A 12,250-nucleotide genomic window follows, 5' to 3' on the forward strand; every position below is an offset into this window, starting at 1 on the left:
AAGAACAAATATTTGATACATTTAGAAAAATTGCACAATTAATAAAAGGTAGCAATTATTTGATCCAATCATCCAAATCGTTTTGTTTCAATAAACACCTAAAGATTGAACATGAGATGAAACTGCTAAGGATGTGTTTTGCAGTGCACCTGGTTTGCTTTTTTAGTGTTCAGCCAACCGTCCGCAAGGTTGACTGTATGACTAGCTAGTGGGGCTCACTGTAAGCATCTTGTGTCCTTCAGATGGAAGAGGGTGAGGGTTCAGTCGGCCCAGAATATGACCCTGTTAAAGCCCAGCGGAGCCCAGGGGAGGACAATTGGCACCTGCTAGCTGCTTATCCTCCCCCTGCTGCCCCCGGCCCAGACTCATGCTCCCTTAGGTAGTACCGTACATGTACTTCACTTCCATCTGCCCCCCTCCTTGTACAATCACTGCCTGGGCATCGTCTTCACCTGAAGACCAACCAACCCTGTGCACCCTTTCATAGCTGCACTCAGTTGCACAACCTGCAGCCCTTGATCATTAACCCATAACTGTTTGTCACAGCTGCTCCCACACAGCCTTTTAACTCGTTACTCAAATAAGATTCCTGTTTGCCTTTGTGTCTGTCCCACGTTGTATATGAGTGACCCCATGCTTTCCCAGCCAGTCACAATTAACTTCATCCTTCCCTTACCTGTCAGTGAATAACACAGTCCTTCCCTGGCCAGATGCGACTGACCCTGTCCTCCCCTTACCCAACCATGATTTTTTTTACTCATCCTTTTCCCAACCCGGTCTCAATTCACCCCTCACTGGTTTCTGATCAGGTATGGGTTCAGAGTTTAGACGCAGAGAGAATGCTGTTGGCATGCTGACTTTGTCTTTGCCATGTTTTCATCTCATACGCAGTGATATATCTTTGCTTGCTTGTAAGGGTTTTACATCACCTTTACTTCCTTTTCAATTATGACTTTAAATATCTTTTTTCCCCATTAGTTCCATAATTTAATAGTTTTTGTTTCTGTGAGTTATTTTTGTGAGTGCTAGAAAACAAGATTATTCTATCACGCAGATTGACGTGCACTTTCTTGTTTCTCTTTAAAGCAGCAAAATGCTGTGCTCAGTAACAGGACAGAAAGCAAGAACGTAGTTGAAAGCTGTAATTAATATTGTGGTAAGTCAGCCAGAGGATGACGTCAACCATACAGCTGTCACTGAGGCCTTGGCTATTTTAATGGCAAAGCCTTCAGCTCTAGCATTCATTTTTCAAAAGGTTTACATGAGAATTATTAATCTTACAGTCTGGTCTTCTTTTGATCTCTGAATTATGTGACTGCCTCTTTCTTTAGAGGTTAAAAAATAAATAATAAAACCCAAGAGTTGGTTGAAAACACTGCAGTGCTGAATTTGGCTCTTTGTATTTACAGGCTCTGTGATGACTCATTGGTTCTCCACAGGTTGATGCAGGGGTTCATTTGTTTGAGTAAGCAAAATCATTATTGTTAGTTAATCTAAAGACAGACTCATATGGTGCTGTCTACTTAGAAAGGATATTTCTCCAACAGATAATCAGTAGAATAAGGTGTGTAATGTTCATAGCTACAGCTGTGGTTGTGCTTCTTTTCCTGTTTTCAACAGCCCCAGCTTTTCTTTTCTTTTTTTCAATAGACAAAACGCTGTACAATAGAACCTGAGTCTAAAAACCAGACATTTATAGTATAACCTTGGAGCACCTGACAGTGTCAGAGTAATTCATATTCACCGTGACCTGTCTTTGTTTTGCTGTCTCCAGCGAGGAAGCAGAAGTTTGGATTCATGCCTAGCATGTCTCCAGTTTCAGCTGCAGAAAAGCACAACATCCATAAGTGAAAGCACACTGGAATCCACGGGTCACTTACCCAGACACAAATGACTGTCAGCATTACCACATTAGAGGGGACATCGTGAAATGACCGCGTTTAGAAACCGTTTTGTACAAAAGCCAACTTTGGCGATATCTCAACTTTCTGATTCTGTACTATGACACAGTATCAAACTGTACCTGTGTGTTACTGGACCTTCAAAACAATCAAAACCTTTTTTCCTCAATACTATTAGCATAGTAGATTTATGAATTATGTTCATGTAATACACAGTAATAAATGGGACCTACACTTGAGAGGTGGTAGTAGTAGGGAACACAATGCCAGCTGAATAAGTGCAACTCTACACCACTGTCACTTTTTCCTCGTTGTCTCTACTGCATCACCTACTGCCAGGTGCTTCCTTAGGTCAGCAGACAGGTTTCTCATTTAATTTAGCTTTATCTACGAGTGCACCACTGGCTCACTGAGCAATCTAGTTTTAAAAAAGTTTTGTTTGTTTTTTAAATAATCCCAAAACATGTAGTCTTGCAAAAAAAGTCCACTTAATAGAGAGCCAGCCTGAGCATAAGGAAGTAGAGAAAATGGGCTTATGGTTAGTTTATGTTAAATGTTTATGTTGATGCTAAGTGATCCATCACAGATGCGACAGCCTAGCAGAAAGACCTGCGTTGAGTTTTCGAGGCTCTGGAACAAAAAGTCATCTTTCCTTGAAGGTTTGTTTTGTAGTCGTAGTCTAATGCCACAGCTTCTGCTCTGTGAACAAAAATCCTCTGCTGAGGTGCACAAGGAGGAAAAGAATAGCTTTGGGTGGTCTTCATTTGCTGCAGATGCTACACAGCCTATCTTGTGTAATGCCCAGCTACTATCAGGAACCTAGAATAGAACCACTGCAGGAACTTTATGTATTTAGCATTTGATATTTGGTTTTGGCACAAGGCCGAAGACACTTGATCTGGTTTAACGTTGCCCAAAAATTATACAGCAGATCATTCTTAAGTTTAACTACAAACATATGTTTTTTCTCATAGGATTTTGTTTTGTTTTTAAGTATTTATTTACCACATTTCAATCCCTGATGTAGCATGTTTTGAATGTTTTCCCTTGTACATCACTGTTGCTGTGACAGCATGCAAAACATCATCCTCCAGTCACTCTTTTCATACCAGTCACCCTGAATTGTTTTGGTTTTGATCTTTCTTTGTTTTCTTCTCTTTCTCCACTCAAATCTTGTTTTTTTTTTTGTTGTTTTTTCTCTCCTTAATTTTCTGTGATTTCATTCTGTGCCACCTTTTCATTTTTGTTTTATTCACTTTCTCTCCCTCTGTTTCTGCGCTTCTTCCACTTTTTGCCTTCCCTCCAGTCTCTACCAGCCTCCCAGGTGCAGAACCTCAGCTGCATGGAATCCCTGTGCTGCTACCAACAGGGGCAGAGCGGCTGTACCCGCCTGGCCCGCCTCCTGGAGCAAATGACTGGACGCTGCAAGGCCAGCGCCAACAATTGCCACACATCCAGCCGCAACAACAGGTGGGGAAGACTACGACATCGAGAAAACGTGATTTTGAATGACGAACCCTCGGCACCTCTTGGTGTCAGAAATCTGGGCTTCAGTCCCGACCGTTGTAGCCCATAATGTGACTGCAGGTCAACTGTAAGTCTTGTTCAGATTTATAGTAATTTGAACTTCGTGGTGGGGAAGCTGGGCTCCAGGTGTTCCTAGAGGCTGGTTTTAGGCTGAATCTTTGCAGGACTTTGGGACAGCAGCCAAAAGAAGGAGTTAGAGGCTGAACATATGTGGATCAAGCCATCATGGACTGCACTACTATGAGTTTCTCATTTCCATCAAAGTCTGTGTTGGGAGTCTGGAGTCTGAACATTCTGATTAGCCAGACAGAAGGGTGTGCTTAATGTCATATCCACAGAAATGCATCAGTACTCCATAGAACCAAAACCACAGGGTGATTCTGATGGCTGTGCTGTCTTACAAAGCATGCAGGTGTGAATGTTTGGCAGACTAACAGGGAGAATCTGGGTTACAGTATTATTTATTAATACACGATATACCGGTGTCCAGCGGGTCTGTCTTGTGTAACCCACACTTAAGGGTTTGTCTGTCTGTATGTTAACCCATGTGTCTGTGTCCTAACAACATGCTATGATCTGTTTGTCTTGTCTGTCACCCTTTCCAAAATATTCTCCAAAAATCACCTGGCAGTGAGTCTGATTAATAACCAAGGAATAACTAAGGTTTCAAGGAATTTTGCAATGCGCTTTAACAGATAACCCGAGCACTGTATTAAAGTCTGTTTGTTAGCCTTGTATTCACTAACAGGCCCTATTTTTCATTGGAAAGCTACTCCACAGACAATGGTTAACTTGTCCAAATAATAATGTGGATTTAGATATTTCTGGGACTGATAAGCTGTCAAAAACATTTAAGTGGGAAGCCGAAGCAATGAGATTGAACAGTAACTGCAATGCGAGGTCTTTGCTGCAGAGAGAAAATGAAATATTCCAGTTTACAGCAGAAAATGAGCATTTGATTATGCAGATTTCTTCAAAGCTGCAAGTCCACTTTGTGACAAAAGGATGATGAAACGGAAACAGTTTGATTATCTCTTTGTTTGTTTGTTTTTTGGGGGGTTTCAGCTTTAACAACTTCAGTTTATCGGACTGCCCAATCTGCAGTTTCACTTCTGTTGTGTCTTTTCACCCGAACCCTGGCGACTCTGTGGGGTCATCGATTTATCGACTGATCAGCCCTCTCTGCTGAGCGGTCATTATTTGTTTAAACAGCTTGGGACCCTCAGTATTGATCGCACTGAGTTAAAAGGTGTGAGCGTGTGTGTGTGTGTGTGTGTGTGTGTGTAAAGGTCACGACAGCATGCAGGGCAAATAAGGGATTCAGGGGTCTCCCCGTAGCCCGCATGGGGACTAATAAATGACAACGTCTTATGTGAAGAAGTTGTTTTTAATCTCTTTGAACATTCTCATAGTAAATGGCCTGTATTTGTATAGCGCTTTACTAGTCCCTAAGGACCCCAAAGCGCTTTACACATCCAGTCATCCACCCATTCACACACACACTTCATTATTCCCTCAGCCGTGGGGGGGGGTTTCTACCATGAAATGTTTTAGCAGATCTGATGTCAGGGTCATTTTGCTGAAGCCCCTTTGCTTCAGGGAGAAACTGCCACTAAATGCATGATTCAATTTAGATGAATTTCTTCCTGTGGGAATGATTGATTTTTGTTTTCTGACCTTGGCACAAACCAATCAGTCGTATTCTTCCAAGTAAGGACATGGCTGCCAGTTTGTTCTCGCCAAAGAATAAATAATGAACATCTAGAAAATGCTTTGCCTAGCTGTGCTTCATACTGTAAATACAAAAAAACAAAGTGGAGTAACAAACTCGTAGGTGATTCTGCAAGTTTATTTTCCTCCCTAACCTAGACGTTCCTCTTCTCGCTCTTCTTCACCTTTTGGGTGTGATGGCAAAAAGCAGGAAACTGCAAAGAACGCCTAAACAGGTAGTGAGAGCCAGCTAATATTTGGCCTTAATGCTAGGATACTGCCATAGAGGAAATGGAATATATCCACCCATTCCTGTATTCTATACTTAATGACTGGAAGGGACATATAGCAAGCATATGTAGTACTTATATAATACATGACGCATTTATCTCATATTTATTGGAAGCCCAGTTACAGTTGGCTGCTGTACTTGGCCTGTTGCTGGCCAAGGTTAAATATTTTAGTGACAAAGCAGAAATTTTTTGTTTTTGGATTTGTGGATTTGGATTTTTTTCTGGAAGTTTTAGGGGAAAAATGCAGGTTTTATAACAAAAAAGACTTCCTAAACAGAAAAAGACTGCTTAGGACACCAGAGGGGCTGCTGGGATGTGTAGTCTCAGTCTCAGTTTTGAGGTGGGGTTTTTTTCTCTTTTCCCTGCTACGTCCTCCAATCTTTTTCTATCGGATCCTGAAGCCTTATTATGCTTCTGAGAAGAGGCCATGATTGAAGGCGTGCTCGTTTTAAATCCCATGGTGTTCCAGTTGGGTGGAGTTATCGTCCCTACAGGAACAAAAACATGAATGCCCAGTGTATCTTGTTGCATGGGGGCTGCTGTTGCCTTTGGTATTTTGTAAACAATATAATCATGTATGTATCTATCTGTGCCTACACACACACACACACACACACACACACACACACACACACACACACACAGTTTTTCTGTCCTCACTGTGTGCGTCTTTGTCCTTCCGTGTCTGAAATCTGCATAATGTTGTTGGACCTTCCAGATTAATTATTCATGTACTGTTACCGTCCCCTGTGAGCCGTCTTGTCAGAAATCTGCTTGTTCTTTTCCTCTTCTTGGGTTCACGCTGCCACCGTCTTATAACCCCCCCAAAAAACAGTTTTAGGTGTTAACATAGTTCATCGTAACCCAGGGAGCAACGATGGTTTTTAGTACTGAGATGCTTCACTATAACCCCCCCCCCCCCCCCCCCCCCCGCCTGTGAGTAGACAGCTGAGCATGTGACAGCATGTGAGAGCGCCCCCAGTCAAACCATTTGAGTCATGAGTCTATTTAAAGTCCCTGGGTGCCCCTGTAGTTTCTTTTCTTCTGTTTAGCAGGTATAAAAACAGTTGTCTTCATGTTGGTGTTAGACTAAAGGTTGAGAGATATACTTTGAGTAGTAGACCTACTGACATCTTTTGGGGGGGGTGTTAGGTGAGAGATGCAGCAACTCTGAAGTTGGACAACATAAAACAGTTGATTTTTGTAAAAGCTGTCCACACGTTTCAGACGTCACTCGTTCCGTCATGTGAGGTTCAGATGTGGTAGCCAGGCTTGGAGGTGCTGTTTGACGTCAGTGGATGCTGAGCTGTGGTCTCTCTGTTACTCGCTCGAGCTTTGAGGCGGAAGCTCTGATCGTGAACTCTGGTTCAGCTTTGATGTGAGTCAGCACATTGGAGGTTGGTGTGTTATGACTTAAAGGCGTTTCAAACAGTGTTTGCTGTGTTCATGTTTTTCTGGTCCCACATAAACCAAATGGATGAGACTGTATGGAAGATTTGTTTGTTAGATATTTCCAAAGGAGTCTCAGCTCACCAAGCTAATAATAGGGAATTGGCTGTATCTCAGTCATGTCATATAACGTTATGCACTGTATGTGTTTGTGTTCAGTACTAAAGACTAGCAAATCCACCCTGCTGTTGTATATTTAATAGGCAGGATATCAGATGCTGATGATTATTTTGAAGCTGATAAATAATGAAAGAATGTTTCTGATGCTTGTTCATAATTTTATTTCTCTTTATGATTCTACTCATGAGTTGAGTAGCTCAAGTCTCTCCCCAGCTCCTCAAAGGGAAAACACAGGTGGAGAAAACAGCTAAACCTGTCTTAAACACATTTCTGGAGGCAATTGTTAGAAGAAGCACATCTACTGTATGAACCTGTATGAAGAACCCTAGTTGTAATGTTGAGTGTCAGGCTTGGCATTTTATTCTGGTATCTAATTCAGTTCCAGCCAGGATCGTGCCATCTTTAAAACTGACTGATGGTGCGTATCCACATGGGTGTTATTCTTTGTGAGTGATCACCCCAATTCCCAGCACTGGAATCTCGATGGGAGAGCCACGATATGATGATTGGCAAATACTCCAATAAGGGTGCAAACACTGACGTGTACTTGATTGGCTGTTTGCTCCCACCACAAACATCCTAAAGTAAATATCGCTCTAAATGGCACAAGTAATGGGTGACATCACCTTGTTTTTCATGAGCCCCGCCTCTTCATAGTGTAAAAAGCTACAGCCACAAAAAGATTAATGAAAACATCCCATTATTAGGGACCCCAACAGGTCAGAAACACCAGCAACTAGAAAAACACTGCAAAGCACACAAAATGCAAACGAAGTGGGAAAAAATACAATGGAAGTAGGAAAGAAAATCTCAAAAAACACAGAAGTGTTTTGGGGAACAGCTGTGGAAGTGACAGAAACCAAAACATGCGACGCACCGAGACACGCTTAAAAGAAGCAGAGGATTCCTGTGAGGGACAAAATAGATGCTGTAGATGCATGTTTGTCTCCCAACAACACTTCTGTTTGCTTTGTTAGGGTGTGTGGGGTTTGTTTTCTTGCAATGTGTTTGACCTCTCGGGGCCACCGTACAGCTTTGGTAAACAGTTGTGCCTTCTTTGGTTCAGTCACTGAGTGCAGGACTTCTAAATTGTGGGCCGTTGCTGATAAAGATTAGTGCGAGTTACTGAGGAGAGACTTGTGATACTCACTAACACCATCACACCATTACTAACCTCACTCATCACTCACTCTTCTCTGCTTCTTCCAGCCTGGTTGTGTAGATTGTAATCACCAACCTGTGGACAGCAGTGTAAGCTAGTGATAGCTCAGCCCCACTCTTACACCCACACACAGAAACCCACTTAGGCCAGCCTCCTAACCGTCACTCACCCTGCTGCCTGTTTTCAGGTCTTGGAGCGACACGGAGAACTTGTACTCCAACGATCGCAGCATCCTGACGCTGTCGCCCATCGAGGCCACCCACTGCTGACTCCCGGGGCCGCTGACTGTAGCACAGGGGGTCGGGGGGAGAGCCACCGCTCCATTATGAGTCATAATCACACCCCCCGCAACCTCAGCCACCATTTTCGAAACAATTTCATTTTAAACTCTGTTAATTCCCAGCAGGATGCAGCACTGCTACAAATGGGATAAGGATCCAAAGAACTCGTTTGAGTCTATGCTGAGAGGAACGTCAGATGGGAGCGAAAACTCTGAAGGAAATGGAACATGTGGTGCGAGCTATTTGTGCTGCTACGTGTACGCTTGAAGATCCGGTCTGTGTCTGAGCTGTAAAATGCCTGGATTCCTGCTGCTACTGCTAGCAGCGGATCTGCAAGTCCATCAAACTGGAAAACACCCTCCATAAAATCAGTTTTTAGTCACGTGAACTCCTCTGGAGCCCTTTCATTGTCAAAACAGCGATTTCTGACTGAGTACACTTTTTGCTGCGAGTGTCAAAGTGAGCATCCAGAGGATTTGTCAAGTCGACAGCAAGCCAGGATCATATACGTAGCAAAACATCCTGTTGCTTCCGTAAACTGCTACAAAAACTCTTCATTCAGACCTCCCACCACAGCCCTGCAGCATCCAGAACATGAAGCCTCATCTCTACCGCGGTACCAAAGACCAAAAAGGATTCCGACTGGAGTTTAAAAGGAAAAGTGTTTATTTTTTTGTGCCTGATTGTACAGAAGCTTATATTGTTAAAGGAGACTTGTTGTTGTTCATGCTGCTTTTGTCGTCTGTTCTGGCCTCTTTGTCCCCCCCACCCCTCCCAGTGCACCACTGTGAAAGAGGCCCAATGTTTTAAAAAGCCATACGTTTTTGAAGAGGTCAGATTATTGGAGGTACTGCAGATGGACGCTTGTGGGGGCTTGTTGTTAAATTTGTTCTCCTCGAATGCCTTTTGTCACCCAGCCCGGCGACCAGAAGCATCTCAGCATTAAAGCCCACGAGGTCTGGCAGAGTCATCCATGTCAGCTGCCTAAAAATACGTCCGATTTGACACCATTATTTTATTTATGCTTTTTCTGGTGAGGCTTTAACGGTGAGATGCTTTTCCAAACCGTGGCTGATGCACGTCGACCCAAGACAGCAGAATGTGTTAAAGTTCAGAGGGGAAAGGAAAAGCAGAGCATTTGCACAAATCACATATCAAAATTATTTTGTTGGGTTTCTTTCTTTCTTTCTTTTTTTTTTCATTGGGAAAAGTCATTGTCACCGTTCACATCTGAAACCATTTGAATCACATTTTTTGCTGTTACATTGTTATTTTATTACCCCCCCCCCCCCCCCCATGTGTGTTTGTCTCCACCTGCTGTTGGAGGTGTGTGTGTGTGTGTGTGTGTGGATAAAGGAAACTATAACTTAATGCAGTTTTATAGAAGTATTCAATAGATTACAAAGTTTCTGTGAACACAGTTGTGTTATTCCACCATGTGTGCGTGTTTGTGTTAAACTTGATCTTGATTTAACAGAAAGTCTTAGTCATGATTTCTGAGCGTGGAGCTGGAAAGACCAGGATGTAACCAGCAGAGCAAGTTGCATTATGGGAGCTGTAGGAACCACTTTAAGCCTGGATATCCATGCCTCTGCAGTGTTTTACTGGGACTCCTTGTCTGGCTGCTTTTTGAACTCAATGTGGATGTTTGATTCACCATCATCCCTTTAATACCTTTTTAAAAAAGGGACTAAAATACGCCGATTTCTTTTAGTTTCCTTTTTTTAAACTAGAAGATGGCTTTAAAAACACTTGGCGCCTCGCACAGCGGCATCTTTTCCCTGACCCTCCACCTCTTTCCAGCTCCACGACCCTCCTCCTGTAACACGCATTCAGTTGATCTCATGTCAAAACATTCCCTCTGTGTGAGATCTTGTAAGAGCCAGTGCACATCACAACTTGAAACATTGTTTGCTACACACACTAGCACATGACTGATGTTTTAAAATAGACGTAATAAAGTCCTCTAATGCTGGGGAAACGGCCCACATCACAGCGAGCTGAGGTAGCCGCGTGGGTGATGTTACGACATTCGTTTTTGTTCAGGTTGAACCCGTACACTCGTGTGAAGCAATAATCATCATTGTCACGATATGAGTCTGCTAAAAGGTCGGGTGATGTCATCACTGACCCCACCTCCCGACACCACATCAACCCAGATAACAGAGCGACCACTGAGCTCGGTGTTTGGGGGCATCGGCACTGCACACTGCAGAGTCTCTGCATGATATTTTTGAGCAGATGACAGGAGGAGGAAACGCGAGTCCTTCCTGACCAAAGGCAAGTCACACAAAGCCCAAAACACCTGCAGTGTCAGTGCGGTTCTGATGCCCCCTTGTGCTCAATGTGGACACCAGTAGTGTCCAAAATAATGGTGTCACATGTTGGAGGTGGTGGTTACGTGGCTCCAAAACAGCCTCCCTTTTCAAAGTAGCAGAGTTGATTACATAACAGTCTCTGTTAGACTGAAACAAAAGTAATAACAGCTCGAAATTTATTCTCCACACTCCACCACAGCTGTGACGGCTGGAAATGTTTTTAATTAATGTAATCCACTACTAAGTGGCACCAAAGTGATCTTTTCACGGCTGTTTTGTGCCCGGGGTTCCAAACAGCCGTGAAAAGAGCTTGTGTGAAAACACGGACCAGATCCTATAAAGCGCTGCAGCACTGACGTCATCTGGAGGCCTTGTATCTGAGTTCAGATACAAGGCCTGGAGGGGTTTTGTAGAAGCAGATGATTACTCAGTCACATAACTCAGAGTGGTGACTTAATATTTCATCGCGCCTCAAGCCCCCGTGATCTTCACGTCCAAATGAGAACAAATGCCGTCAGGAATACTGGTCATGTCCATCCACTGAGGCATGAGCATGAGTGGAAATTGGTACTAAAGATCAAACCACTTGTTTAAGTTGAAAAGTAAGATCAGAGCTGGAGGCTGACGACTTCAGTGCCAAGGTGCTCTTTCAAAATAAAAGTTTGCAGACTTGCATGAAGTTACAAAACCCCTGATCGTAAATAGAGGGAGTTCAGATTGAAATGTCAGCTGCCAGTGTCGTGCAGCCTGTCACTCGGAGCCCATCAGAAAGATGCGGGGATGCATGTCAGCGCTCAGTTTGACTTCATGTTTGTTCCCTCCTCATCAGTAAGTCGTGCTGCACCTGAGCATTACTACATAATTTCTTCTGTTATCTGATGCTGATTGTCTGTCCTCTACTGTCTGTAAACCTGTCTTATAGCTGAAGATGCTGTTCTATTTACGAAATAAAAACATTTTTAAAGAAACTGGTCTGTGGCCTCCACCCATTTAAAAACAGTCGTGGGAAGTTGGACCCTCACCAAAGGCAAGTGGAGCAGCTTACCACTGATAACGCTCCATGGAGTTAATGAGGGAGAGGCGGCACAAGAAGTGCAGCACATAGCTGAGAGGAATGAACACAGACTCCACCTACATGAAGATCCATGAACATGCTGGGATACTGTCCATTTTTATTGCTTTCATCAATAATGTGAAGTGCTGCAGTCGTAAAAAGAAATTCCCTCAGTGTGAGAATTTTTAGGCAGAAAACCAGAGTTTAGTGCAACCTTTCAGTTAGTGTTCATGTCCTCATGTCACATCCTAGTAAGCTACACTCTACACCCCTTTTGTTCTCAAAACATCCCCAACCCTTTAAGGCATGGACTCCACTAGACCCTTGAAGCCGTACTGTGGTATCTACAACCCTAACCCTTACTGACAGGGGTGTGGTCATACTGACTGACAGTTTGTCCCAAATAATGCCTGCTAGACCTGGTCTGCTATGAAT

At 43.3% G+C, this 12,250-nt stretch overlaps 1 protein-coding gene across 3 annotated transcripts in view; it reads left to right on the forward strand.

Annotated features, from left to right (window-relative positions):
• The window catches only part of atp11b (ATPase phospholipid transporting 11B), a 50,995-nt gene extending 41,825 nt beyond the window's left edge, over positions 1-9,170 (forward strand). For all 3 annotated transcript variants that reach the window (XM_026147628.1, XM_026147627.1, XM_026147629.1), the window contains 2 exons: positions 3,208-3,371; positions 8,350-9,170. In XM_026147628.1, coding sequence (XP_026003413.1) covers positions 3,208-3,371; positions 8,350-8,431 — 246 coding nt within the window. In that variant the 3' untranslated portion in view covers positions 8,432-9,170. The remainder of the gene's footprint in view (positions 1-3,207; positions 3,372-8,349) is intronic.
• The last annotated feature ends 3,080 nt before the right edge of the window (positions 9,171-12,250 follow it).

This window comes from Astatotilapia calliptera, chromosome 17 (assembly GCF_900246225.1).
Source record: "Astatotilapia calliptera chromosome 17, fAstCal1.2, whole genome shotgun sequence".
Taxonomy (NCBI): Eukaryota; Metazoa; Chordata; class Actinopteri; order Cichliformes; family Cichlidae; genus Astatotilapia; species Astatotilapia calliptera.